The sequence below is a fragment of the Monosiga brevicollis genome, genomic scaffold, assembly GCF_000002865.3.
Source record: "Monosiga brevicollis MX1 MONBRscaffold_4 genomic scaffold, whole genome shotgun sequence".
Taxonomy (NCBI): Eukaryota; class Choanoflagellata; order Craspedida; family Salpingoecidae; genus Monosiga; species Monosiga brevicollis.
Genome location: NW_001865041.1, coordinates 1,277,755 through 1,301,403, shown reverse-complemented (window position 1 = coordinate 1,301,403; position 23,649 = coordinate 1,277,755). Strand labels below are relative to the sequence as shown.

General features: G+C 55.1%; 7 protein-coding genes across 7 annotated transcripts; 4 read left to right on the top strand and 3 right to left on the bottom strand.

The window, feature by feature from the left end:
• Positions 1–3: 3 nt before the first annotated feature.
• Positions 4–1,459, top strand: MONBRDRAFT_31531 (uncharacterized protein; the record flags this gene model as incomplete). Its single annotated transcript, XM_001743915.1, has 6 exons — positions 4–78; positions 190–291; positions 545–596; positions 714–748; positions 1,069–1,203; positions 1,352–1,459. The coding sequence occupies exons 1-6, from the start codon at positions 34–36 to the stop codon at positions 1,457–1,459; spliced, it is 477 nt and encodes a 158-aa protein (XP_001743967.1). The 5' UTR covers positions 4–33.
• A 436-nt stretch (positions 1,460–1,895) lies between these two features.
• On the top strand, positions 1,896–3,307 carry MONBRDRAFT_31530 (uncharacterized protein). The gene is made up of 5 exons (XM_001743914.1): positions 1,896–2,103; positions 2,208–2,337; positions 2,424–2,496; positions 2,584–2,620; positions 2,748–3,307. Exons 1-5 carry the CDS (start codon positions 1,907–1,909, stop codon positions 3,229–3,231), a joined length of 921 nt encoding a protein of 306 aa, XP_001743966.1. The 5' UTR covers positions 1,896–1,906; the 3' UTR covers positions 3,232–3,307.
• A 32-nt stretch (positions 3,308–3,339) lies between these two features.
• On the bottom strand, positions 3,340–5,188 carry MONBRDRAFT_36210 (uncharacterized protein; the record flags this gene model as incomplete). Its single annotated transcript, XM_001743669.1, has 7 exons — positions 3,340–3,501; positions 3,644–3,694; positions 3,793–3,880; positions 3,988–4,087; positions 4,164–4,274; positions 4,553–4,743; positions 5,020–5,188. 7 exons carry the CDS (start codon positions 5,186–5,188, stop codon positions 3,429–3,431), a joined length of 783 nt encoding a protein of 260 aa, XP_001743721.1. The 3' UTR covers positions 3,340–3,428.
• A 482-nt stretch (positions 5,189–5,670) lies between these two features.
• On the top strand, positions 5,671–6,363 carry MONBRDRAFT_15064 (uncharacterized protein; the record flags this gene model as incomplete). The annotated part of the gene is made up of 4 exons (XM_001743913.1): positions 5,671–5,708; positions 5,843–5,932; positions 6,031–6,107; positions 6,233–6,363. Coding segments are annotated over 4 exons (336 nt in total), but the record flags the coding sequence as incomplete, so codon positions are not given.
• Positions 6,364–6,562: 199 nt separating this feature from the next.
• MONBRDRAFT_20053 (uncharacterized protein) lies at positions 6,563–10,956 on the bottom strand. Its single transcript, XM_001743668.1, has 18 exons — positions 10,890–10,956; positions 10,686–10,755; positions 10,393–10,510; positions 10,049–10,308; positions 9,870–9,972; positions 9,704–9,783; positions 9,527–9,587; positions 9,362–9,430; positions 9,211–9,271; positions 8,915–9,126; positions 8,707–8,811; positions 8,494–8,600; positions 8,156–8,374; positions 7,603–8,040; positions 7,323–7,457; positions 7,179–7,247; positions 6,989–7,097; positions 6,563–6,897 (listed from the first exon to the last, which is right to left on the bottom strand). The coding sequence occupies exons 1-18, from the start codon at positions 10,909–10,911 to the stop codon at positions 6,772–6,774; spliced, it is 2,364 nt and encodes a 787-aa protein (XP_001743720.1). The 5' UTR covers positions 10,912–10,956; the 3' UTR covers positions 6,563–6,771.
• A 6,755-nt stretch (positions 10,957–17,711) lies between these two features.
• Positions 17,712–19,053, top strand: MONBRDRAFT_1237 (uncharacterized protein; the record flags this gene model as incomplete). The annotated part of the gene is made up of 3 exons (XM_001743912.1): positions 17,712–17,906; positions 18,068–18,241; positions 18,343–19,053. Coding segments are annotated over 3 exons (1,080 nt in total), but the record flags the coding sequence as incomplete, so codon positions are not given.
• Positions 19,054–19,969: 916 nt separating this feature from the next.
• On the bottom strand, positions 19,970–22,897 carry MONBRDRAFT_18046 (uncharacterized protein). The gene is made up of 10 exons (XM_001743667.1): positions 22,616–22,897; positions 22,315–22,422; positions 22,016–22,215; positions 21,799–21,927; positions 21,571–21,659; positions 21,224–21,436; positions 21,005–21,134; positions 20,729–20,872; positions 20,360–20,615; positions 19,970–20,193 (listed from the first exon to the last, which is right to left on the bottom strand). Exons 1-10 carry the CDS (start codon positions 22,662–22,664, stop codon positions 20,075–20,077), a joined length of 1,437 nt encoding a protein of 478 aa, XP_001743719.1. The 5' UTR covers positions 22,665–22,897; the 3' UTR covers positions 19,970–20,074.
• Between the last annotated feature and the right edge of the window lie 752 nt (positions 22,898–23,649).

The following is a 23,649-nucleotide window of genomic DNA, read 5'->3' as shown; positions in this document are numbered from 1 at the left end:
GGCAAGTTTCATTGATTGTGTGAACCGGTCGACATGGCAAGCCATCAGTACACCAACCTGGCCGCATGCCAAAACACGGTGTGTATATTTGCTCGATCGCTGCCTGTGAATGTGTGTGTTGCCTTGGGCACTGAAGCCCCTGCCCTCATCTCTTTGCCCCACTGGTTCTGTGACTCGGACGCCTTGCAGCGCAAGGTCTACTATGATGTGATTGAAGATACCATTGAGAATATGCGCCAGCCCCTTTTGGACGACGGAATGGATATGACGTCCATTGACCGCCTCAAAGAGGTCAGCCATGCTGTTGTTGAAGATGTTGACCCTGCTCCGTCATTGCGCGGAGTGATGGCCTTCGCACGACCACCATATCGTTCGGCGCTATTTTGTCTGCCCTTGAGACCTCCTATGCCCCGTATGCTCTGTGTGGAGACAGCTTCCTCTCAACAAGCTCCAAAGAGGGCCCGATGACAAGGCCCGCAGACGGTGGATGGCCTTGTTCTTTCGACCCCAGCCTAACTGGCCGTGTCGGCTCGGCCCTTTCTAGGTGTGGCTGGAAAACTTGATTCGGGAGGATGTGTTTGCCCCCTATGTTCCAGGTACGGCTCGAAAGGGCCCATAACATGGCCTTGTCCTGCGAGGCGAGCACTGTTTGACCCTCTGAAAGTCACACCTTTGCTCTTTTCTTGCCTCGCATCCAATTCTTGCCATTTTAGCTGGATCAGAGGCTACTTCTCAGTCTACTGCACAGGTGAGAACCAGCAATGTCCTGCCTGTGCACTATCTCTATTCGTGTACTTCTTTCACGACCGCAATGACGCGCGCAAGCTCACCATCATGTGTTCTGGTCTGGCTGCACATTTCGGCCAACTCGCAGAGCGGTGGCGTGGCATGTAAGACAACTCCCCATCCGCCTCGCGTAGACTTACCGACCGACTACTTTGAGCCCGGAATTTTCGCTCAGCGCTTCCTTGCCCTTCCACCCAAACAAACAAGCATCTGCCAGGTGGCGCACTAGCTTTGGCTCATCGACCTCGCATCAATGGCACAGCGTCGGGTGTGCTCCCACAGGTGGATGGACCATCGGATGCTGATGAGGGTGAAGAAGCTGCTGAGAATGAGGATGAAGACGACGACGACGACGACGACGACGATGAGGAGGGCAGTTTCCATACAGCCAATAGCCTTCTTTGTTTTTACGACAGGGTAAGCGTGGAGAAGAAAAAAAGCTGCCGCGTTGCTACTCTCCTTGCCTGAGTGTCGCCAGATTTCGTTTGTAGCTGTCCCTGTGCCCTCTGTGAGCCAGGTATCATCCCTCACCTTGCAGCATTGCGTGCTGTCACTTTCAACCCAGGTGTCCAAGACCAAGGGGGCATACAAATGCGCACTGCGCAACGCCGTATTGACGGTGGACCGAAAAAGCTATGTGTTTTCAAAAATCCAGGCCGAGCTCAAGTGGTGAAGTGTGCACTGTGTGTGACCCTGGCCAGGCCCGAGTCTGTTGGTTGAAGTCTGAGAAGCTCGATGGAGTGTAGTGTGGCCCTGCCAGGCTTTTGTCATCTTGGAGCGACTTGCTGGTGTTTGTCAATGGATCAGAGTTGCGTCTCCTTCCTCTCAGTCTTGGCACAAACGAACACATGTACCTCAAGGCTCACGCTGCGACTACAGCGATCTGAACCTAGGGCACCACAGCCATACGCACTACATGGCGTGTTCGCATCACACATGTCCACCAACCCGAGCATCAAGTCATCTGCATCGAAAGAAACACACACACACACACACACACACACACACACACACACACACACACACACACACACACACACACACACATATGATGAGCTTTTTGAAGCAAGTGCCAAAGTAACGCTTTCTTGTTTTTCTCGAGTTGACCTGTGCTGCTATCATGGCGGAGAGTGCACCTGTTGCCGTGCCCGCGGCCACACCCGCTAGCAACGGCAGTCGCGATGGAGCCAACTCTAACGGCGGCTTTCGCAGCGGCTTTGGGGGTGGGAGTGTTGCCTCCTACGACGAGCGCATCGGGGTTGCACTCATCGTGTGCTTCATTGCTTCTGTCATCGAGTTCTCCGCTGCACTGGATGCGTAAGTTTGGCCACGCCACGCCCATGTACCAGCACACTCCAAACTCACCCATGCACACACATGTGCACTCCCCCCACTCCCCCCGACCTCCCCCCTTGAGTCAGGTGTGACCATCGCAAGACTTGCGGGCACGCTCGCTACGAATGGGCCGTCGGCTGCGGAATTTTGAGCGCCACCATCTGCCTACTGCGCTTGGCTCTGATCAAGTTTCTGCCGACGGGTCTTGATCAGCGTGTGCGTGCCCGCGCACCTCCTCGCTTCAGATTGAGTCGTTGGAGCGACATTTCCTGACCTCGCATGCGATCAATCTGCCGCTGCAGGCCGATGCTGCCTTTGCCACGTGTCTCATCCTCCTCTGGGTCGGCGGTGCTGCTTTCAATACGAGCCAAAAAGGTTCGTGCGGGTCTCATCGTTTGCTGGCTGTGGCCTCCACACTGATGCTTGGCCTGGTGCTCAATCCATTTAACTCGCTCTGGTTAGGTCCCTTTGGAGATACAGAAAACGGCTACTTTGCAACGTACGCGTGCTTTTATTGCTCTTTCCTCTTGTGCTCACAGCCACCGCGCTTCTGTTCTGGCCCGATCTACCATTCATTGCCTTACACGTGCCTTTGCTCGGTGCCCAAACGGATTTCACGAGCTTAGATGGTTGGCTTTTGGTGCAGCTGCCCATTACGCCATTCTAGCTTGGGCAAACGTCTCGGACAAGATCAAGCAATTGCAACTCGCTGACGGCCTTTCGCTCCTGCTCATTGCTTCCTTGATTGAGTTGTCCGTGGCTGCTGATCGCTGCAGCCAGAAGCATGTGACCTGCGACCATTCGGACGGCGCTGCCGTGGCCGTGGGTGCCGTTTCTGTTGTGATTGCTGGCCTGCAGACGCTTCTCGACCGTTTCGCTCCCGACATTGGCCAGTTAACGTCGCGCATCCTCTCCCCCGTGCTAGTGGCGCTGTGGGCTGTGGGTGCCGCCCTTAACACCTCCAGCAAGGGGCCCTTTAGCAGCTCCTGCAGCAGCGCCAATGGCTACTTTGCCACATGGGCCTCCTTCTTCTTCAGCCTCATGTACCTCTATGGCGTGTTTGTACACCCCCCAGCTGCCAAGCAAGACTATGAGCAGCTGCCTGAGTAGTTGCACCCTAGTTTTGGCCTTGGTGCCCCAAGCGCCCCCCCTCCCTCACCCCCGATTGAATCGAGCCACATGCTTCAATGCGTCAATGTCCACTTCTGACTGTATGGATTGACTGGTTTTTTGGCAAGCAGGTGACAAAAGGCTCATCCTGACGGCATGCACGAGGGCCACCCAGGACCCCAAGCTTAGTCGCGGGCTTACTTAGCCCAGCCCCCTTGCGTCCGGACTTGCTTAGCCAGGGCCATAATCTCAGCCATCCGCGCCGCCTCCCTAATATTCAAAGCCATGATCTGGTGAATCGGAACGCAAGCACGCAACCCTGGTCCCTTCCGAAATTGCAAAGCAAAGATAACGTCGGGACAATGCAGTCCTGCAGTCGTTGTACGAGCGTGTCACCGCGGCTTGGCCGTACTTTTCTTGGTATGCATTCAGCTTGCGATCTGCCACAGCACGCCGCTTGGCCCTGCAAGACCCATTCCCATTGTTACCGACAAAAAGATGAGGCAATTTGGGCACTCGGTCCGCACCTGATCTGACACCATGTTGTCAGGCAAGACTTACGCCCGGGATTCACGCCGCTCTCGTTCCCGTCGCACCAGGTGCGCAAATTCACCCGAGCTCGAGCCCATCAGGTCGCGCTCGGGCATTTCTAACAGATATAACAAGCCATTCCACATGTTGTAGTCAAGGAATCGTGCTGCGCAATCTTTGCCTTGTGCGGTTTGGCTTGGGACAGCGGCGGTGGCGCAATCGTACCTGGGGATTGTTGTCGCGCCCGACGATCCTCACGAGCTGCCGCTTTCTTTGCGAGCCGCGCGTCACGGCCCGTTTCTTTGGGCGCCAGCTCATCCAGCACCTATGAGCCACTCCACCAGAAATGATTACATGACATGAAGGTGGAAGTGGCCGAACTCGGGACGCTTGCAACGTACGGCCTTTTGATCTTGCCGGCGGCGATGGCGTTCACTCTTCTCGACTGATCGCTTGTAGGATTGTAGGGTTTCCCGGTCAGGTGCAACTGGCCCGTGCTTGACTCGCTTGGCCTGGGTTCAGCGGAAGTGAGGCCAGTGCACGAGCTGCACGGCAAGCCAGCCGGCCCAGCATGGACGTTCTGACAGTGGAGGGACGAAACGCACCGTGCTTTCGCCACCATTGGCCTGGCGAACAGCATCTAGCTTGGCCCGCTCATCCCCGGTAATGCGTTTGGAGAACTGGTCGGCCATTGTATTGAGAAGCACGGATGACAAAGTGTGAGTGCAAGCTCAAGCAAAATTGTCCGGACGCAAGCGAGGTGAACGTGAACCAATTGCAAGGAACCTACACCCCAGGCGTAGGAGGATCGCTCATCTGAAGTAGCGGCGGGCGCAGAGTAGGCTCCATCGTAGTACCGATGGGAGAGGTCACCTCGGTTCCAGCGCTTGATAAACTTTCGAAAGTAGTGCCGGCTGTCCTCGCGATCCAGATCCTCGAGATACTTGTCCTTTTCTTTCCTCAACCAGCGCCTAAACTCGGCTGTCCAAAGCAAGTATTCAAACCCCAGGTCCATGAGTCTCAACGTGGCCACGCCGAAAGAGCAAAGGCACTGTCTTAAACAGGCGCGACCCGTGACTTGCCGCTCTTTTCGTAAAAGTCGTCCTCGGTCAGTTGTTCGCGACCTGCTGAGATTGAAGATGGTGAGACCGAGCCGAAGCTGCACGCCCACTCGGTGCAGGCAGCCATGACAACCATGCGCCCGCTGCACTCAGCCGGTCGCCATCCTGTCCTTGTACAGCGAGCGCCCTTTCTTACCGGACGAGTCGCGCTCGGCGCGCTCGTGGTCACGCGGCATCGTGAAGAGCGTTGAGCGCCAGCGCCACCAAATACATCCCGAGACCGCGATACTCTCACTCCTTTCGCTTGCTGCACCTGGTCTCTTTTGTTTGTTGCGCTTCTTCATCTTCTGATATATTTTCTTCATCTTCTCTCATCATTCTATGTAAGCTTTTCCTTTACTATACCTCTACTTCTTCTTCATCTTCTTCTTCTTCATCATCATCTTCTTCTTCATCTTCTTGTTCTTCTTCTTTGGTGTTTTGGTTGTGTGGGTGTTGACGTGGTGCTGGTTCAGTGGGTCCCATTTGGCAGCGCGAGATCAAAGCAGCAAGCACACGGCGACCCCGCGACAAGGAGACTCTGCTTCAGTCACCCAAGAACGTGTCCTGTACAGCACCGCTTGTACTAGCAATACTCAAACCAAAGCCATGGCCACCTATCACGGTTCGTCCGTGCCCTTGCCCTCTTTGTCTCAAGCTTTCGCTGCCATCGCCTTGTGACGCGCTCGAACGGAGCTGTGCGCTACAATTGGGCACATGGGCGCGCTCTCTCTCTCTCGCTCTCTCTCTCTCTCGCTCTCTACCCGTCTCATGGTACTTCTTAATATGTTGCTTTGCTACTGGCACAGCTCGTCATATCCTGGTCAAGCACGAGGAATCCCGTCGGTGAGTAACCAATCATCGCCCAACGGCTTGGTCGCCTGCTGATGAAACAGATGCTCGAGAGGTTGAAAGTCCGATGCGTTGACCTCACGATTGTCTGCCTGCTGCCTGGCACCAAATTCGCTCCCATTCAACAGTTGCAGCAGCTGGAAAGACGAGGAGGGCAAGAACATCCGTGCTCGCTCCAAGGTTCAGGCCACCGAGATGCTCACCAAGTTTCGCGAACAGTGCGTGTGCTTCCTTCAGCTCTCGCAACCTCGACCCAGTTCGAACCCCGGATCCACTATGGGCACCCAGGCTCACAGCACTCCCTTGCTTGCACTAGGATCGTGTCTGGTGAGAAGAAGTTTGAGGAAATTGCGGCCGTCGAGTCGGATTGCGGATCGGCAGCACAAGGCGGCGGTCAGTCCTTTATATTCAACTTGTTCCTCGCAACCCTATGCCCTGCTAGCCTGCCCCTCGAGACCATGGAACCCATATTTTCGGGTTCTACTCGCCCATTCACAGCCATGTTTAATATGTGTTAGACATTGGTACCTTCACGGCAGAGGAAATCCAGAAACCTTTTTTTGACGCCGTTGCTGGTCTGGAGGTGAACGAAATCTCACAGGTTGTGCACACGGACTCGGGCTCCCACATCATCCAGCGCCTGCCCTGAGAATGCTTTTGTCATCATAACGATGCCTTTCAACCACACATAATGTCATTTCCCACCCCCTCTTCATGCCACTCAAACACTACCACCCCCACACACGATCACTTTTTGAATGCCCGCCCATGAGCAGTCTTGCTCCTTTGAAACGACAAAATTGACAACCAAGACATCACGACTGCCGCTCTCGTGAACGAAATGAGTTGAAGCCCCTTTCACTCGATTCCTTCAGCCATCACATCGGAAGCTGCATGACAGTTTACACAGTGACCTCAACACATACACTCCACACTCCATACTCCACAATCCACAAGCAAGTCAAACCAAGCCAACGCAGAAAAGAAGAAGTGTAGGAGAGAGAGAGAGAAAGAGAGAAAGAGAGTGATTTTGGTGGTAGAATCAAAGCTACGGCTCTCATTTCTTGCCCTTGCGCTTGGACTTGAGACGTTGTTGTTTGGCGGCATGTGCCTGCTGGCGTTCGCGACGCTTGCGCTCCTTGAGAATTTGATCCTTGGGTCGCAACTCTCCACCCCGCTTGGCCTGCAGACCAATCGAGAACCACCACAAGATGGCGTTATTGTGAGCAAACAGCGGCACCAGACCCTCATGGCGGACAAGCAACAAGTTTTACCTTGCTCGGAGGGCCCTGCTGCCGACCGCCTTGCTTGCCACGCTTGCTGGGAGGCCCACCAAAGTCCCCCTCGGGTTCGCTGGGTGCACCGGACTTGTGCCATCCACGCCTGGACCCCAACGCCCGAATCAATGCACGTGCATGTATGAGTTGGGTTTCGCAAAGTGAGATTTTGCGCGATTCAACTTACCGGCGTTCACGCGGGTCCTTGTGCCAGCGCTTCACCTGACGCTCGTCCTCCTCCTCTCCGGGACGTTGTCTACAGAAAGTAGAGTTTCAAGTGAATCAAACGCAGGGCCTTGGAACAGGCCCAGCGAGGCGGGGCAGTACGCACTTGTCGGCATGATTCTTCGACGACCACTCCTCGTAACGATTGCTGCGGTAGGTGGCCGGAATCTTGTTGCCAGCCTCGGTCTTGATCATCTTCTTGTCACCGCTGGCGCCCACAAACTTTTTCTTTCGGCGATCCCTGAAAGCAGGATGCATGACCAGTACCAGATCAGACGGTCAAAGTTTCGCTCGAACAGGCAGAAATCCCACCAACGTCCAAGGCAAGGACCATGCAAAGAACTCCAAACACGCCCTGCCCAAGTGCCCGCGGAAACCCAACATACCACTGCTTTTGCTGGGACTGGCTGTGCATGGTCTGATTGTCATCGCCCGTAAGATCGAAAGTAGCCTGTGCTGAAGCCCGGGCAAACGAACCACCCTCTTGCATAGCATAGCCGCGCTCATCGTGCGTATTGGTAGCACGGTACGGCACAAAGACGTCGTCCGCCTCCTTTGCGCGTGTAATGGTGACGCCGGCCGAAGCCTCGCCGACTGCACGCTGGCCCTTGGTGACGGCAATGGCCGCCTCAGGCAAACCAGCTTTGTTGCGACCCGGTGCCACAATCGTACTAAAGGCCTCGATGAGGTCATCGCCTGTAGCTTGTTCCAGGCCGTCCGACGTCTGATTGAGGGAGGCAGTGCGATCCTTCATCCAGTCAGCCTGTTGCAACAATTCCTTGCGTCGCTCTGTCACGTTGTGGCGATACTGTTCGTGCGTTGCCCTATTGTTCAAAGCCCGGCAGCGTTTTGCAAGGGTGCGCAATGCAGCCGCATGATGCTATCATGAGCTCGGTAGATTCGGCCCCACGGGAACGCACGACTGCATGTTGGACGCACCGTTTCTCAGACATCATCAGCAATACGGGATCCGTTGGTTTTTTGTTCACTTCAAAGACTGTCTGAGACGGCTTGAAGCGAGAAAGCGCTTTCAGCACTGTCTCCTTCTCCAGCTCGCCAGTGGCGATGCGACTGAGGAATTCGGGGTGAAGCTGATAGCCAATCTCCTCAACTTGTTTGGAGCGCTTGACAGACTCTGTGGCCGCCTGAGGTCGCGAGCTGCGCCGCACCCATGCCACAGCCCCACAAATGAGTACTCATAGAGAAAAAGGAAAGAAAGAACCCGTGCCTCGACCTGCCCACTTCCCCAACCCGGTCAAACTCTGTTTAGTACGTACCGATCATAGTTTTTGTAGCTGTTGATCATGACCTTGTGCAGAGACTGCAAGTCGACACTGCCCTTGAGATGGGATTCGACGGCTTCGCGATCCTCGTCCAACACACTCTGCAATTTCGTTCCCAAAAAAAATAATTCAACCAGCATCAGAGGGCCGACGTGTGGCGTGAAGTTGATTGCCGTGTGACGCTAGTACGGCCCAGCTCTTTCTTACCTGGGGAACAGCGCCAAAGAGGCCGTCTTCCTCTCGCTTGGAGCGCTTGAGAGCTGGCTTAAATTTGCGCCCAAGGAAAACGTGTAAATCGACGACGTAGGGCAGCTACAATGACACAGCACCCAAGGTCAGGCAGGGGTCGACGCCAAGGTCCAATGCACCACAGCCACAACTTGAAGCACGAGCCCCAGGACAAGCGCGGCCTTACTTCATCATTGCCAATGAATGAGTAGGCAGTACCACTGCGTCCAGCACGGGCCACACGACCAACGCGATGCACAAAGAGCTTGGGGGCAGCGGGAAAGTCATAGTTGATAACGTAATCCAGCATAGGAATGTCAATACCACGGGCGGCCACGTCCGTCACCAGAAGAATTGGTGCCTTGCCGTTGCGAAATTTGGCCACGTTGATTTTTCGTGCTGGATACATTCCACATGGACGCACATGCGTGTGAGAGCCAGGACAGTGTTGGAACAAAGCAGACATTGCTTCACCAAACGTACCCGTGGGATCCAGACTACCATAGCTATAGGTGGACTCAAAGTTGGCCTTGGCCAGAAGCTCCTACGTGAAGGGCGCTCGATGGGTCAGGAAACGACACGGGCACATGTCCAGCCACCACCCCAAGGGGCAAGTGAACTTGGCAGAACGTACGCGCAAAAACTCCACGTGATGTTTGGTGGCCACAAAGATGACCGTAAGCTTGCCTTTTGGAATGATTTCCTGTACGTAGGAGGAGCAAGCAGAGAGATGAAGGCCCGACCGAGACATGGTTACCAGCAAGAAGCAACCAAGCGAGGCGACCAGTGCGCGACGTACGCGAAGAGCGTAGAGGAGCAGCGCAGGTTTGTCCTCACGCCGGCAATGGAAAAACTGGGTTCTAAAGGAAGGAATGACGACTGAGCATCGGTTGGGCCGCTACCCTCCCACCCTTCGACCACTCCGTGCAAAAAGGCGAAGCTCGAGATAGGCCGAGACAAGGAAAAAAAAACACACTGTAGCTGTTCAGGCAACTTGGTGTCGGCATCAAGGCGCACCAAAGCCGGCTCCTTCAGGCCGGCCCGGGCAAAATCCACCTGCACACATACAATGTCTGTCGGTCAGAGAATGGCATGGGCTCATGTTGCCTGCACACGGCCAACCACAAAGTTCAATCTCGTACCAAAACTTTCGGGAGCGTGGCTGAGAACAGGGTTGTCTGACGCGTATCTGGCAGACGGGCCATAATCTCGCGCAACTGTTCAGCAAAGCCCATTTCAAAGAGCCTGTTACCCAGCACCAGGACGCCGCAATGTGAGGCATGGCGGCGCAAAGGCACCAAAGCCCCGAGACTGATCATACCGATCTGCCTCGTCAAAAACCACGTATTCCGTAGTCACAAGGGATAACTCCATTTCCACAATGAGATGGAGGAAACGGCCTGGCGTGGCCACGACGATGTCCGGATTTGTGTGCATGTCACCAAACTGGCTGTCCATGCTGTCACCACCCAGAATCAAGATGGAGCGCAAGTCGCTGAAGCGGCCTAGCTCCTTGACAAACTTGAACGTCTGCAGCGCTAGTTCACGCGTGGGTGACAACACCAGCGCTCGAATACCCACCTGCAGGAGCGAATCATGGTTTGGTGAGTTGCGGCGCTGACATCGAGGTGCGTGCGTGCGTGGGCCTCAAGGGCAAGCACTTACCCGAGCGCTGTGGTTCTTGAGGCGCTCAAAGAGTGGGATTAAAAAGGCTGCTGTTTTACCCGAGCCTGTACGTGCCATAGCCACGACGTCTTGACCAGCCATAAGCAGAGGAATGGTTCTGTGTAGGACATGAATGCACACAATGAACGAAGAGAAAAGAGAAGAATAAGAGAACGAGAAGGCTGAACGACATGCTGTCCTTGCTGGCTCGACGAGAGATATTGCCGCTAAGAGCAAGCGTGCAGACAAAAATGGCTAGAATCACGGGTACAGTCAAGCATCTGGCTACGCACTTGCGCTGGATGGGAGTTGGGACCTTGTAGCCCTTTCGATTGATGGCTCGCGCAACCGCCTGAGACAAGCCTGAAGGTGTGTTGTCAAATTTCGCGATGAGCGACGCTGTCTGATAATCGTTATAGCAAGCTTGCGAATGCCAATGGAGCAAATAACCACCATGGCAAGAGGTGTGCATGGCAAATGCTGCACCGTCATCGTACCCATGGCCTGAAAAGCCCCCATCTTGACCTTGGACTTGCTTGAGGACTTGCTGGGCTCGTCATGGTCGCCGAAGTGCGCGACACCGCTCATGGCGCCGGTGAAGATTGCCTCGGAGGCACGAGCACCGAGTAGCGGCGTGTATTCGCGGTGTGGCTGACTTTCCGCACCACCCAACTCTGTGCCCAGATTCAAACCGCAATCCAACACGTCTCACGCGCACAGATCACCACCAGCTGCTCGTTGAAATACCAACGCCCGGCCACCGTGTGCTCCTTTGTCGTCGTCGTGCAAATGAATGTGATTCTCGCTGACACACACACACACAAACACACGTGTCTCAAAGGCTTACTGCAGTGTGCGAGTGAGAATACGTTGTCAGATAAAAAATGTCATGCTATTTGGAACACACACACACACACGCACACAAAGACTTTGTCGTCAAACATGGAATATGTTACGGGCATCATCCTGGCTGGAAGATGAATGGCTGGCACCTCTCCGCGCCTGCACCTGGCCCACGGTACACGCTTGCACTCACTGATACATTGACTCATCAGGACACCAATACAACAAAAGTTGAACATGAGGGTCGCCCCACCAAAAGATAATATTAGGCATCACACACATCCAGCGGATAGGCTAGAGTTCCGTATCAGCCAGCAAGGTCTGGCGGGAGCCGCGCGGTCCGAGCTTGGGCTGTGATCCACTTGCCACAAGCTGACGTTTCATCTGCTTGAGATATTTGGCGCGGCGACGGCGAAGTTTGCGATCGCGAAAAAAGCGGCGAAATCGCCGCACGACATGGTACTCAAAGGCAAAGAAGGAGGACAAGAACATTTGCACGCCAGCAAAGGCCATGAGCGCAACCAAGACCCAAATCAGGGTGACCACCTCGCCAGCAACCGCCAGCTGCATCAAAAACACGGAAATCAGAATATTAATCGTAGCCACAATGCCAATGACTGAGAGCGAGTGCTCCTTGAGCTTGGACACCACCGTGCCTCGCTCATCCGCAGGCGCTCGATGCGTGGTGGGCCGATTGCCCCACGTCAAATCAAAGGTGCGCGTCAGCGAGTAGGTCCAGAATGTCATGGTTTGAGTCGGCAAGAAGAGCATAAAGGGGATAAAGTACTTGAGCATCTGCCAGCCGGAGCGTGGGCTCACAATCAGGGAGAGCAGAACTGGGGCGCCCTGGTAGACGGCAAACACATATAGCGTCAGCTCGACCACGCGATCCCGCTTGCTGATGGCCGCATCCACAAAGGTGGTCACGATAAACATGACGGTCAGCATGTGAATCAGCGTAAAAATGTGAAACTACATTCAGTTAGACACAGAGACCAGGACCACCATGGACGCAGGGCAGAACAGGTGAGCAAAGTGTGGCCCAACGGAACAGATGGCATGACCCAGTTGGGGGATAGTGCCCGCGTTGCAAGCTGTATAAAGAACTACAGTCACGTACCATCCAACCCTCAAATTTACTGGAGGTGTGCTTGATGATAAAAGCGACGTACAGCACCAAATAAACCAGGGGAATCATGTCAGCCCAAAAGCTTTGGAACTGCGCCAACACACAAAGTAAGTGGGTGTAGACTGGTCATTGCAGGTCGAGCCCAGGCCATGAAAGAACAAGCGCATGGGCAAGTGAACACGGGTGCACTCAAGAAGCAATGCAATGAGGCACGCACCGTCTCGTTGGCGGGAAAGGTGTGACGGGTGGCCAGGCGGATCAACACGGTGAAGAATGCTGGAGAGAAGAGACTGAAAGTAATCCAAATGACTTGCCACAGGATCAGAAACTGGGTCATGAGGCGAAAGACGAGGCCGTGGGGCGAGTTGCGAACCAAGTCCAAGTTCTTGGCAAGCCAAATAAAGCAAGCAAGAGTACCGTTGTTCCAGCGGCGACGCTGAGCGACAAAGGTCTTGAGATCTGTTTCGGCCTCAAAGTAAAAGATGGACTCGGGAACAAACTCGGTGATGGTTGGCTTGCCGGTGCTCACTACCGCGGCGTAAGAGAGGAACCGATCCTCAGCCAACAGACCATTGCCCAGCAGCAAGCCAGCCGTGTCTGGATCCTGCTTCACCTTGTCAAAGAAAAAGTCGACGCCCGACCCATTGAGGTGCTTCATGTTGAAGAGACCACAGGGACCGGGAAGGACAGGCAGAAAGCCCGTGACGGAAAAAGCGCCCACAAAGGCGGCATAGGTGGCCTCGTACTCGAAGCCTTGGACTGCACGCATCCACCAAGCAAAGCCGTCTTCCTGGCCGTCACCTTGTTGTTCGGCCGTCATGACGCGCTGGCGACCCGTGACGCCGCCGCAACGCGGGAAGCAATCAAGATGCCGAGCCAGATGAAATATGGTATCTTGCTCGAAAAGTGTGCCACAATCGGTTGTGAAGCCATACTCGGCCCCGTACTCAATGGCAAAGGAGCGGAAAAACCATTCGAGGGTATTATGCTTGCGCCGGTTATCGCGCTTCACAATCAGCGTCAGGTTGAGACGTGCCGCCGGGTCGTCCTCGGGGGCAAACTGCACAGAGGCAGACTGCCAGTTGCGAGTATCTGCCCGCTGCACGACAAATGTCTCGACCTCACGTCCCGGCCATTCCTTGTCGAGGTCACCCCACCATGTGGGACCGTTATCCAACACGTTTTCTGGCATGTCGAAGATGGACTGCAGATACATCTTCATGGATGAAGAAGCAAAGCCCCAGCCGTCCATGACAATGACCACATGGAAATCCAAGTCGCGTTCTTGTAACTTGGGCAGTTGAATATGCAAGCTGTACGAGTTGAAAACCCATGCCGACAGGCCAGGATTAGATCATGAGACTGTCCCCGCAAGAGACAGGTGGCAGCAGAACGTGCACGCAAATGAAGATGCCAACAAAGTACTGGCGGTGACGACAACCACAATAAGGATCATCCGTCCCTCAAGTGCACGACGCTTGCACGTGAGCTTGAACAAGAACAAGCTCCACTCACGTGTTGAGAGTTCGGTGAAGAGCCGAGGCCGGCTCGTTGTAGGTGGGGATCACGGCGCACAATCGACGCTGCTGGGTGGTCCAAGGTACTACAAAGCCAGCGAAGAGGTGAGTAGGTGTTGGAAAACAAAAGGGGGCCAGCACGTCCCAAGCCGCCGCCTCGGCGCTTCAAGTCAAGCTGCTGCAGCGGGTGCTTGTGTAAGCTCACCGTAATAGCGTTTGCCGGCGGTTGGGTAAAAGTCGGTGTGGCGAGAGTAAACAGTGGTGATGGGATGATGAAGACGATCAAACGGGGCCAGCACAAGAGCACCCTCTTCAACTTCTGGTAGTTCCTCGGTAGTCTCCATCCCCGAGGTGTCTTGTTGAGCGGCTGGCTTGTTGGCATGGCTGCGGTGCTGGTTCTTCATGAGCGATGGTCGGGCAGGCACGGGTGGGCGTCGCTGACGAACGAGGGAGTTGCGCGGTTGCATGTGCATGTATGTGGCTTCGGTGTCGGCTTGTTCAAAGTTGGCTGTTGGTGCATGAAGCGAGCAGGTCGAATCAGGTGCAACGAGGTGAGCCGTGATGTGAACACGACATGTGTAGCATGGCAAGAGCGAGCAATACAAAGCAAGCCAAGCCCAGCCAAAGAATATTACTTTTTTTCGCGAGGCTGCGCATTCTTACCAGTTGCGTAGGGCACGCCGTGCGTCCCCAGCCCGTGAGCCCCGGGCCGGGCCCGATGGTTTGCTGTAAAGCTATGCTGGCGGTAGAAAGTTGTGTCGTTGGCCTCTGTACCAAGGCCAACGGTCGAGGAAGAGGGGGCGGGCTTGGCATGGCTGCCAACACCGGGATAGGTTGGGGCTCGGCGAGCGGAGGTGCCTTCATATCCCTGGGGCTCGGCCCCCACGTCCCATTCGTAGTCGTCCTCGGCAGCGGTGTCGGTGCTGTTTGAGAAGCGCAAGGCTGACTCTTCGCCTGTACCGGTGTCCCGGCGCAGCATGGCGTCCGTCTGCGTTTCGGTTGTAGCGCGACTCACAAAGGAAGCTACGTGCGACTTGGTTTCAGCTTCGGTTGTAGTCGTATCCGTGGATACACCAAGACCAGGCAGGCTGGGCTGGCCCACCACTTCTGGGGCCTCAGGGTCAGCCCAAAGAGCAATGCTTTTCTTCAGGTTTTGCATGTCTGGCGTACTTTGCCGCACAGAGTCGCGAAGGAGGCGGTCACGGATGCTGAAGAGGCTGATGCCCGTCACGACACTGGTGATGTAGCCCGTATCTTGTGGTGGGCCTGTACGGCGGATTGGTGGCTTGGCTGACGGCTCTGCATAGGCGGGGGGTGCTGCCACGTCTGATTTGGTGGCACTGGGCGTTGGTTCGATGGAGGGAGTAGATTGATCCGCCTCCGCCTCCGCCTCCAAGCCATTGTGATAGCGGGCCCAATCGGCGCCGTTGGCTGACTTGTTGTGGAGCAGCTTGCGTGCCTCGCTATAACGGAGAGAAGCTCGCTCAGGCTGCGGCAAATCCGAGAGGGTGGCGACGGTGTGCGCGCTGGCTCCCGCCACGTCGCTGTTGGCAGCCGTCGCGCTGGCACTGGAACGACGATCCATCGTGCAATGTCCGAGGCAGCGTCGTGGAGAGAAAGAGGTTTGTAAAAAAAAAAAGAAGAAGATAGAAAGACCACTCAAAAGCGAGGGCAGCAGACGATCAAGCTCTGCTGAGCTCTAGCCCAGGCAGTCGTCAAGTGCCACTGCGGTGCTGCCAGCGATTGGAGCAACGGAAGATGATCAGGGGAAGTTCAGGGGAAGAAGAGCGACGCAGTTGAGAACAGTGCGCAGCAAATGGAGGCGACGACTAACCACGGTACCCGTTGGTGAACTACACCGGTGGTGCATCAAGCGGTCACTGCGACAACATGCGCGTCAAGCGCTCCTGCTTAGGATTGCAGAGCGCAACAGATGCTGCAGTGCCAAAATGGATAAGCCAAGCCACCAGCTCGAAATCAAACAAGGGGAAAGCGTGGAAGAAACGCCCTTGTTCGGTGCAAAGTATCCGCATGCCGGTGTACCGGGCGACGGCATGCTCGCCACACTCCGTTGCCCCGCTGTGGTCATGCCAAGCCCAGCGGCCGGCCTGGAACGGCATGAGCAGTCCTTTCCCTGGCCGTTGCCCAGATACAGGACATGGCGGACTATTTTTATGTCCGCAAAATCATGGTTGCTTCGTGCTTACAAGCATGACTGATGATTGATCCAGGCATGCAGTCAGCATGCCTGGTTGTGCTGAGGTGCGCTGAGGTATCTGGGAATTGTGGCGGCTTTGCTTCGGGGGGTGACGCCGCGTTTATGAGGGGTCGCGGCAGTCAAGTGTGCAGTTGACGGTGATTTTTATGTTTTGCGATCGCCCACACAAGCAGCTGTTGGAGGCTGCCGTGCTAGTGCGCTGGCTGACACTCTTGGCTGTGCAACACACACCCCAGTGTTGTGGCAAACGGATTGCTTGAGTCGTTCACCAGCTCGCCCACTGCCCACGGCCCGTGCGCCAACGCCGTGGCCGTGGCCAGAGGATTGGGCAAACCCAAAACTGGATGCGTGACACCGAGAAGTCACCAAGATGCTGCACGAAGGAAATGGGGCGCCGGCTCACCGGCTGCTCCCCTTGCTGTTATTATCACATCTCCTGTTTCAGGGTTGGCTCACCCCAGCCCTAGCCCAAACGACCTCACAAGCCATTCGCACAACCCCAGGCACCATGCTCGGCCCGCAGCTCATCATACCGAGCCCACGGCAGCCCGCTGGCAATACCAGGTTCGTATCAAGGTCGCTCTGACGATTTATCTATTTCTTTTGGGCCTTCAACGCCTCTCTCTCTCTCTCTCTCTTTCTCTCTCTCTCTCTCTCTCTCTCTCTCTCTCTCTCTCTCTCTCTCTCCCCTTTCTTCTTTCTGTCTCTCTCAATCTGCCGTTCGTGGCGAGCAGTTGGAATGGACGCTTTGACAGTGGGGGCCGGGCTGTCGTCCAGGCACAAACTGTGGGGGGGGGCTGGCCCGCCACAGAAACTGAAAGCACGACGAAACGTCATGCTTTGTGTGGCGTCAATACATCAGATGTCCTCAAGCAGGACACAGCGCGGATGGCTGTACTGGCCGGAACCACCGTGACTTTGACCGCCAGCAGCAACGGTCACCCCGGACACTTTGAGTTTCGCATCTGTGCAGGTCAGTCACCGCGATGTCTCTACGCTGCGCTTATGCGCACAACCCAAAGCGACTGGCGCACATTGTTCTCACCACGCTTGGATACGCCGCTCTAGACGCGGTCGCCCTCTCGCAAAGTTGTCTCAACACACACCTCTTGCAAGTCCACGAGGACATGCGACTAGACCTCAGCTACAGTGAAAGGTCTGTCTTGACTGGCTGGCATCAATCACATGTGGACCCTGAGCCGTGTGTCCGCAATAGCTCACCTGCTTGTGTTTTGCCCCTGCCTTTGCTCTCGTACATCATTCGGTGCCGTCTCTTTTTCCTGAACGTAGGTTTTTCGTTGCAGGTGGCGATGCGCGAGAACACAGTGTTCTGCTCAACATTCCATCCGATCTGGAGTGCCGGCACTGTGTCTTGCAGTGGTACTTCGTCCGAGCCGACCGTTGCCTACCCCCAGGCTACGCTACTATGAACCTCGATGCATTGGGCATCAATGCCTCACTGCCGCCGTGCACCAGCGGTGTCGCCTACCCCGACGAATATTGGGCTTGCAGCGACCTACAGGTGGTGCGCAACGTCGAGCTGATCCCCGAGGCTGACAATGCCACCCACTGCTCCCGCGAACACCGTGCTGGTTGCAAGGTGGTCTTTGGATACGTCACCAACTGGGCTCAATATCGGCCTGAACCCTGGGATTTTGCCATGGAGGACATTGACGCCAGTCAGTTTACGCACCTTATTTACGCCTTTGCCCAAGTGGCTGCCAATGGAGCCGTGGGTGCAGGCGACCCCGCCGACGTGAACATGGACCAGCCTGAGCTGGGCAACTACCGCCTTTTTCATAAGCAGGTCAGTCGACACGCCTCATCACGATGAATCGTAACGCGTGTGCAGCATGAAGAAACAAAGGGGATGTTGTTTTGTGTTTTGCCAGCTGCACGTCGTTTCGCGCCATGATTGTTGGACCATCGAGTCGCCTCATCATCAGGGTGCCGCTGCCTCGTCCATAGGTGCGCCGCGTGAATCCTGATATCACGACCCTGCTCAGTGTGGGTGGTGCCAACCTGAGGCCAGGCTTGCTCTCAACCATTGCCGCGGATGGCGCGCTGCGAGCTCGCTTCGTTGGCAATCTCATCAGTTGGGTGCGCGCCCATGGCTTTGGTGGCATTGACCTGGACTGGGAGGTAAGATTTGGTCCGCCACTGGCTGACCACTTGATGCTCAGACGCACTGCCAGTTCTTGTTTGACACTCACGTGCCGTTTGTCCCATGGTCGTCTTGGCAGTTTCCCGGCTACGAGCCCACGGGTGGGCGAACAGTGGACCGCGCCAATTATGTCACTTTATTGCGAGAGCTACGTCAGGCCATTACCGAGGATGCCAGCAAGACGGGCAAGAGCCCACTGGTGTTTACGGTGGCTGTCAATGCCTTTCAGTATATCGCCAGCCAAGGCTATGATATCCCACGCGTACATTCCTATGTGGATTATATCTTGCTCATGACCTACGACCTACATGGCGACTGGGAGACGGTCACAGGCGCCCATACAGCCCTGCGCGCCTCGGATGGCCTCAGCGTACGCGACGGTGTGTCCTACTGGCGCAATCAAGGTGCACCAGCCAACAAGCTCGTGGTTGGTGTGGCTGCATTTGGGCGCGGCTGGACCCTGGCACGATCCGGGAATGCGCTCGTCGGGGCGCCTGCCACTGGGGCGAGCGCGCCGGGCGCCTTTACCAAAGAGGCTGGTCTGCTGGCCTACTTTGAAATTCAAGACCTCCAGATCAGCGACGATTGGCGGTCAGTCTACCACAACGCGACCCGCACCATGTACGCCTATCGCGACCTACAGTGGGTCGGCTACGACTCGCCACGCACAGCTGCTTTCAAGGCTCAGCTCGTCATGGAAGAGGATCTGGCTGGTGTTATGCTGTGGACGCTGGACATGGACAACTACCAGGACCACCTTCCGCTGACCCAAGCCCTGCGTGCCAACTTGCGCGTGGCAGAGCCCGCTCCGCCTGTGGAAGATACAACCGATGATAAAGTAGATCGTGGTGTGATTGTTGTGCTTGTCATCACGTCCATGGTGGTTCTCAGCTTGCTCTTTGTATGTGGCATGCTCCTGCGACGAGACAATCACCAGAGCGTGGACTTGAATGCTGATGCTGGCGATGTTGAGCTGCAGTATGCTCCAGATACACAGCCCCTGGACTATCAACGCTCCTCCCGTTTCGATCGGGATGTGCACACGCGCCGCTCTGACATGCGCCAGGGACTCTATTTGCGTGAAGATGACCTTCTCAGTCGTGAGAGTAGCGACATCTAGCTGTTGTCCGTTCGCGATGCCTTCCCAACATGTGTCCTATGTGACCTGGCCCTGTGGGCTTATTTGTTTTTTTTGTTTCTTCTCCTTTTGAGACTCGTGGAAAGGGTGTGTTTTTTTTTTCTCTGAGCTTTGTGGTGAGTGAGCCCGGCCATGTAGAGCGCCTCGGCTTTTGCATCTTTGGCTCAATATCATGGTGTGGTGTGGTAGTCCTGAGTTGTGATTAAATTTTGAGATTTGCGTCATTTTTCTTCCTTTTTGTGCAATTTTCAAGTATTTTCTGCGTGTTTCGCACTTGTCACTTGAACGGTCTTTTGAGTGCCCCTTTCCTGCTTCACCATCCTCGTGCCGACATCACTTGTGTGCGATCCAAAAAAAAACATGGCATGGGTGTGGCCTGGATTTTTATGTCGGTCGTGGAACAAAATTGAGAGTCACTTCTTGTCTTCAGCATGCAAGTCTCTCATGACAGCGCTTTGTGTGTCTTTCTTACACAGTCTAGTCAAAATGAGGGCTCAAAATGAATGGTGTTGATTTTGACACAAAGTTGAACGACCGACCGACCCACTAGTTCTCTCTGCAAATAGGCAAAAGTCTGATTCGATTTTAAAAAGGATGATAAGATGGAAAAGAGTCGCAGGAGCCTTTCCCTGTCGCGTTCACGGCACATTCTCTTGTGGCGCGCAGCATGTGACTATTGAAACTTAAAGTTGAAGCGCTGGCCACCACCAAAAGGGTTGAAGCCACCGCCAAACGGATTGTGGCCGCGCGAAGCGCGCTCACGTTCCTCCTCCGCATCCAAAGGATCCTCACCTACACATATCAGGCGAGAACACGACAGGGTTAATGAGCTGGCGACCCCCGTCGTGGCACCGAGGGACCGTGGCCACCACACTCCATAGCCATCAAATTCGAGCAGGCCCGCGCTCGTGGGCCACTGCCGTGTCATCAAATGAGCAAAAGATAGGAAACAACGCACCGTTGTCAAACATGCGGCGCTTTTCGGGGTCCGTCAACACCTCTTTGGCGGCAGCAATGTCCATGAAGCGCTTTTCAGCGATGGCCTTTTCTTCCTCCGTTTCGAATTTATCAGGGTGCCACTCCTGTGCAAGCTGACGATAGGCCTTGGTCACGGCGCGCTTGTTGGCGTTGCGGGGAACGCCCAAGATCTTGTAGTAGTCACGCTTCTTGGAGTTTTTCAACAAACGCTGTGCGCGTTCCAAGCCCTCTTGGATCTAAGATGCATCGGAATTGACACAGAGTCATCAAACAGCATGGCATTCAACTGATGATCGATTCCATCTGGAGGATCGCGCATCGAGCTAAGACCGTGCGCCACGCCACATACCTGACGGTTTTCGCCATCCAGTTCCTTGGCCTTTTGGTGGAGGTCCACACTGCCTTCAAAATCTGAGTTACGCTCAAAGGCATGGGCCTTGTGTACCAGGTTCATGGCATGTTGAGGATCTGCAGCGATGGCCTCATTGCATTTCTGCATTGACAGTGCACACGCGGTTCATGCGGGATGAGAGATGAAAATGTGTCTGAGGATCCACAGGTAAGGTAGGGGTGAGAAGTGTGTGTGTGTGTGTGTGTGTGTGGGGGGGGGGGGTGGCTGACGTACGGCGATTGTGTCCGGCTTTTGCAAATTATCAAAGCACTCGCATTCGAGGTTCAGGAAGCGCCGCGTGTATTCTGGTTCGGAGGTGTCGATGCCCCGCGCCTTTTGTAAGTGCTGCAACACTTCAGCATACCTGCCAGCAAGGATTTGGATCGAGTGTGAAGTCAGGGCGTCGCAAGTCATATTCTTGCCAGGCAGTTCTCGGTGCGCTAACCCACATACCGCTTATGTTCGTACGCCGCATCAAGCTTGTCCATAGCCTTGTTGAACTTCTTTAGCATTTTGTAAAAACCAAAACACTCCTTGTCCTCTTCATCCAGCTTGACACACTCGCGGATGTTGGTCAAGGCATCAGCGCGTTCGCCCATGCGGTAGTACAGCTTGGAAAGCAAGAAGTAAGCACGGGTGTTGCCGCTGATCAACTTGGTGGCACGCCTGTGAGGCCACAGGGGTGCAAGAATGGATATTTGATGACAGCATAAGCGGTGCGAGAGAACAGACAGTCAGTCGAAGTCGCCAAGAGCAATGGGCTCTGCACACGATTTTGGCGGCTCTCTTCAAACACTAACATGAGATCACCAATGGCTTCGCCGCTTTCCCCCAGTTGCATCAGGCAGTTGGCACGATGCATGCGAAGCGCGCCATCGCTGTTGGCTTCCTGCACATGCATGTATCACACACGCGGGCATTGAGGCAACGAGCAAGTGAGCTGAATGATGCAAGGAGGAGGACCGAGTACATGGAATGCCTGTCAACGCTTCATTAGCCCGTGTGTGTGTGTGTGTGTATGTGCTGACCTTGGCAGCTTCTGTAAAGTGTTGAACGGCAGCAGCAAACTCGCCAGCCGCCTCAGCGTCACGGCCAGCCTGCATGTGCTGGCGCACCATCTCAATCTTAGCCAGATCAGTTGCATGCTCAGTGGCACCCTGAATGGTCATCCAACAGCGGGCGCCAGGTAAGGGATGCTGAGTGTGCTCATCGGAGAGGTCAGGGGCCTCAGCAGTTTTGGCATACCAGCTCAGTGTAGTCCGCTTGGCTCTCATCAAGCTGGCCCAAACGCAGGTACAGCTCTGCACGGCGCTTGCGCGCCTGGACAAAGTCGGGCTTCAACGCGAGGACATCCGACAGATCCTTAGTAGCTTGAAGCGAGCGGCCCATCGCCAGGTAAACGGTCGCACGCTTGAAGAAGCCCAAGTAGTTATCTGGGGCCTTGCCTGATTGATACAATTTGACGCGTGAGATGGGAGGGTCGGAACTCGTTGTGGGTGGGACAAGGGCCAGATAACCACCGGCGGTGGCTCGGGTCTGCTTACTGCATGCCAAGTGATATTGGTCCAGAGCCGAGGTGAATTCACCCTTGGTGAGAAAGGCGTCACCTTTGGCAATGGCATCAGCAGCCTCATCCGCGGCAACTGCAAGCACTGCCGGCGAGTGATGGAGACAGGATCGCGGCAACGCCCATGCCAGCATTCGTGGTTGCGTGCAGGCAAAAAGCAGCCAGAGAGCAGCCAGCAGTCGAGATGAGCCAGACAAAAAAAAACAGTCCAAGTGGCCAGAGGCTACACCATACATGATAATGCAGAAGCGACAGGCACGCCAGCCGTGTACACGCACCAGCCACAGCCATCAAGGCCAAAAGAGCAAAGCCGGCGCGGCTCGCCATCTCTGCGGGTGGAGCTGGCCAGTGCCCTTTGGGCGATGGCCGAGGTGGAGCAAAGCGGCGCGGTCTCTGACCGTCCCACGAGTCGTGGTGCTATGCCCGCTCAAATCCTCGTCCTCCTCCTGCAATGACCACAGCAAAGGACGATTTCTTAGTCAAGTGCCTTGGGCTGCCATCTGCGTGCCAGCTTATGGGCCAGCTCCCTTACTGCAGCTTTTAAGAAGATCTAGAGAGAGAAGAGAGAGAGAGAGAATTTGAACGAACGAACGAGAAGCAGTTTGCTTGAATCCTGGGAAGCTGACGTGTCAGACTGACAGTTGGTAACCCAATCGCCCGTTCGAGCCAGCTATAACAAATGGTAGCACCGACCAAAAGTCGAATGTCATACTTTATATCACATTGTGTCATTTGACACATTTTGAACAAAGCGAAACAAGTGTCACAGTGTCGCGAACATGGCGATTGCGCAAGCGGCAGGTCGAGCAACTCAAGGTTGAAGTGTGGCCGGATGTCAGACTTGTTAGATTTTGAGCCGTTACTCGCCAAAAGCTCGAGTGCAAGGCCACATGGTCAGTGTGATCTCCTATGGTCAAATTTTGTTTCACATAAAAACTGCATCACAGCCAGCTGCGTGTTGCACATTTCATTGTTTTCGTGTCTATGGCCAACGGTTGACAGTGCAGCTGGTCATGGATGTTTGAATTTCGTTTCACACCCACGCACACACAAAAGAAAAGATACACATGCTCAAATCGTGGGTCCCCCGCTCGTGGTAGTGGTCATAACCGAACGCGAAACAAAAGCGTTCTTAGCTTGCAGCTGCTTACCACTGTGGTGCCCATACATCCTCATGAACCAAACGCAAGCCTCGCTTGCACCTCGAGAGCGCGTGTCACATCACGCGCAAAAGCTAAAAAGCCAACCGCTGTGCAGAGAGAGAGAGAGAGAGAGAGAGAGAGAGAGAGAGAGAGAGAGAGAGAAGAGAGAG

Bases quoted from the DNA above. Each gene is read 5' to 3' on its own strand.
- MONBRDRAFT_31530 (XM_001743914.1), top strand. From the start codon at position 1,907: ATGGCGGAGAGTGCACCTGTTGCCGTGCCCGCGGCCACACCCGCTAGC. The intron at 2,497-2,583 runs GTTCGTGCGGGT...CGCTCTGGTTAG, and splicing joins TTTCAATACGAGCCAAAAAG to GTCCCTTTGGAGATACAGAA. The intron at 2,621-2,747 runs GTACGCGTGCTT...TCACGAGCTTAG, and splicing joins GAAAACGGCTACTTTGCAAC to ATGGTTGGCTTTTGGTGCAG.
- MONBRDRAFT_20053 (XM_001743668.1), bottom strand. From the start codon at position 10,911: ATGGGGGCTTTTCAGGCCATGG. The intron at 10,309-10,392 runs GTAAGTGCTTGC...TCGCTCCTGCAG, and splicing joins TCAAGAACCACAGCGCTCGG to GTGGGTATTCGAGCGCTGGT. The intron at 9,127-9,210 runs GTACGTTTGGTG...GAATGTATCCAG, and splicing joins TGGTAGTCTGGATCCCACGG to CACGAAAAATCAACGTGGCC.
- MONBRDRAFT_18046 (XM_001743667.1), bottom strand. From the start codon at position 22,664: ATGGCGAGCCGCGCCGGCTTTGCTCTTTTGGCCTTGATGGCTGTGGCT. The intron at 21,660-21,798 runs GTCAGCACATAC...ATGCATGTGCAG, and splicing joins ACTTTACAGAAGCTGCCAAG to GAAGCCAACAGCGATGGCGC. The intron at 20,194-20,359 runs GTGCGTTGTTTC...TGATATGTGTAG, and splicing joins GCGCCGCATGTTTGACAACG to GTGAGGATCCTTTGGATGCG.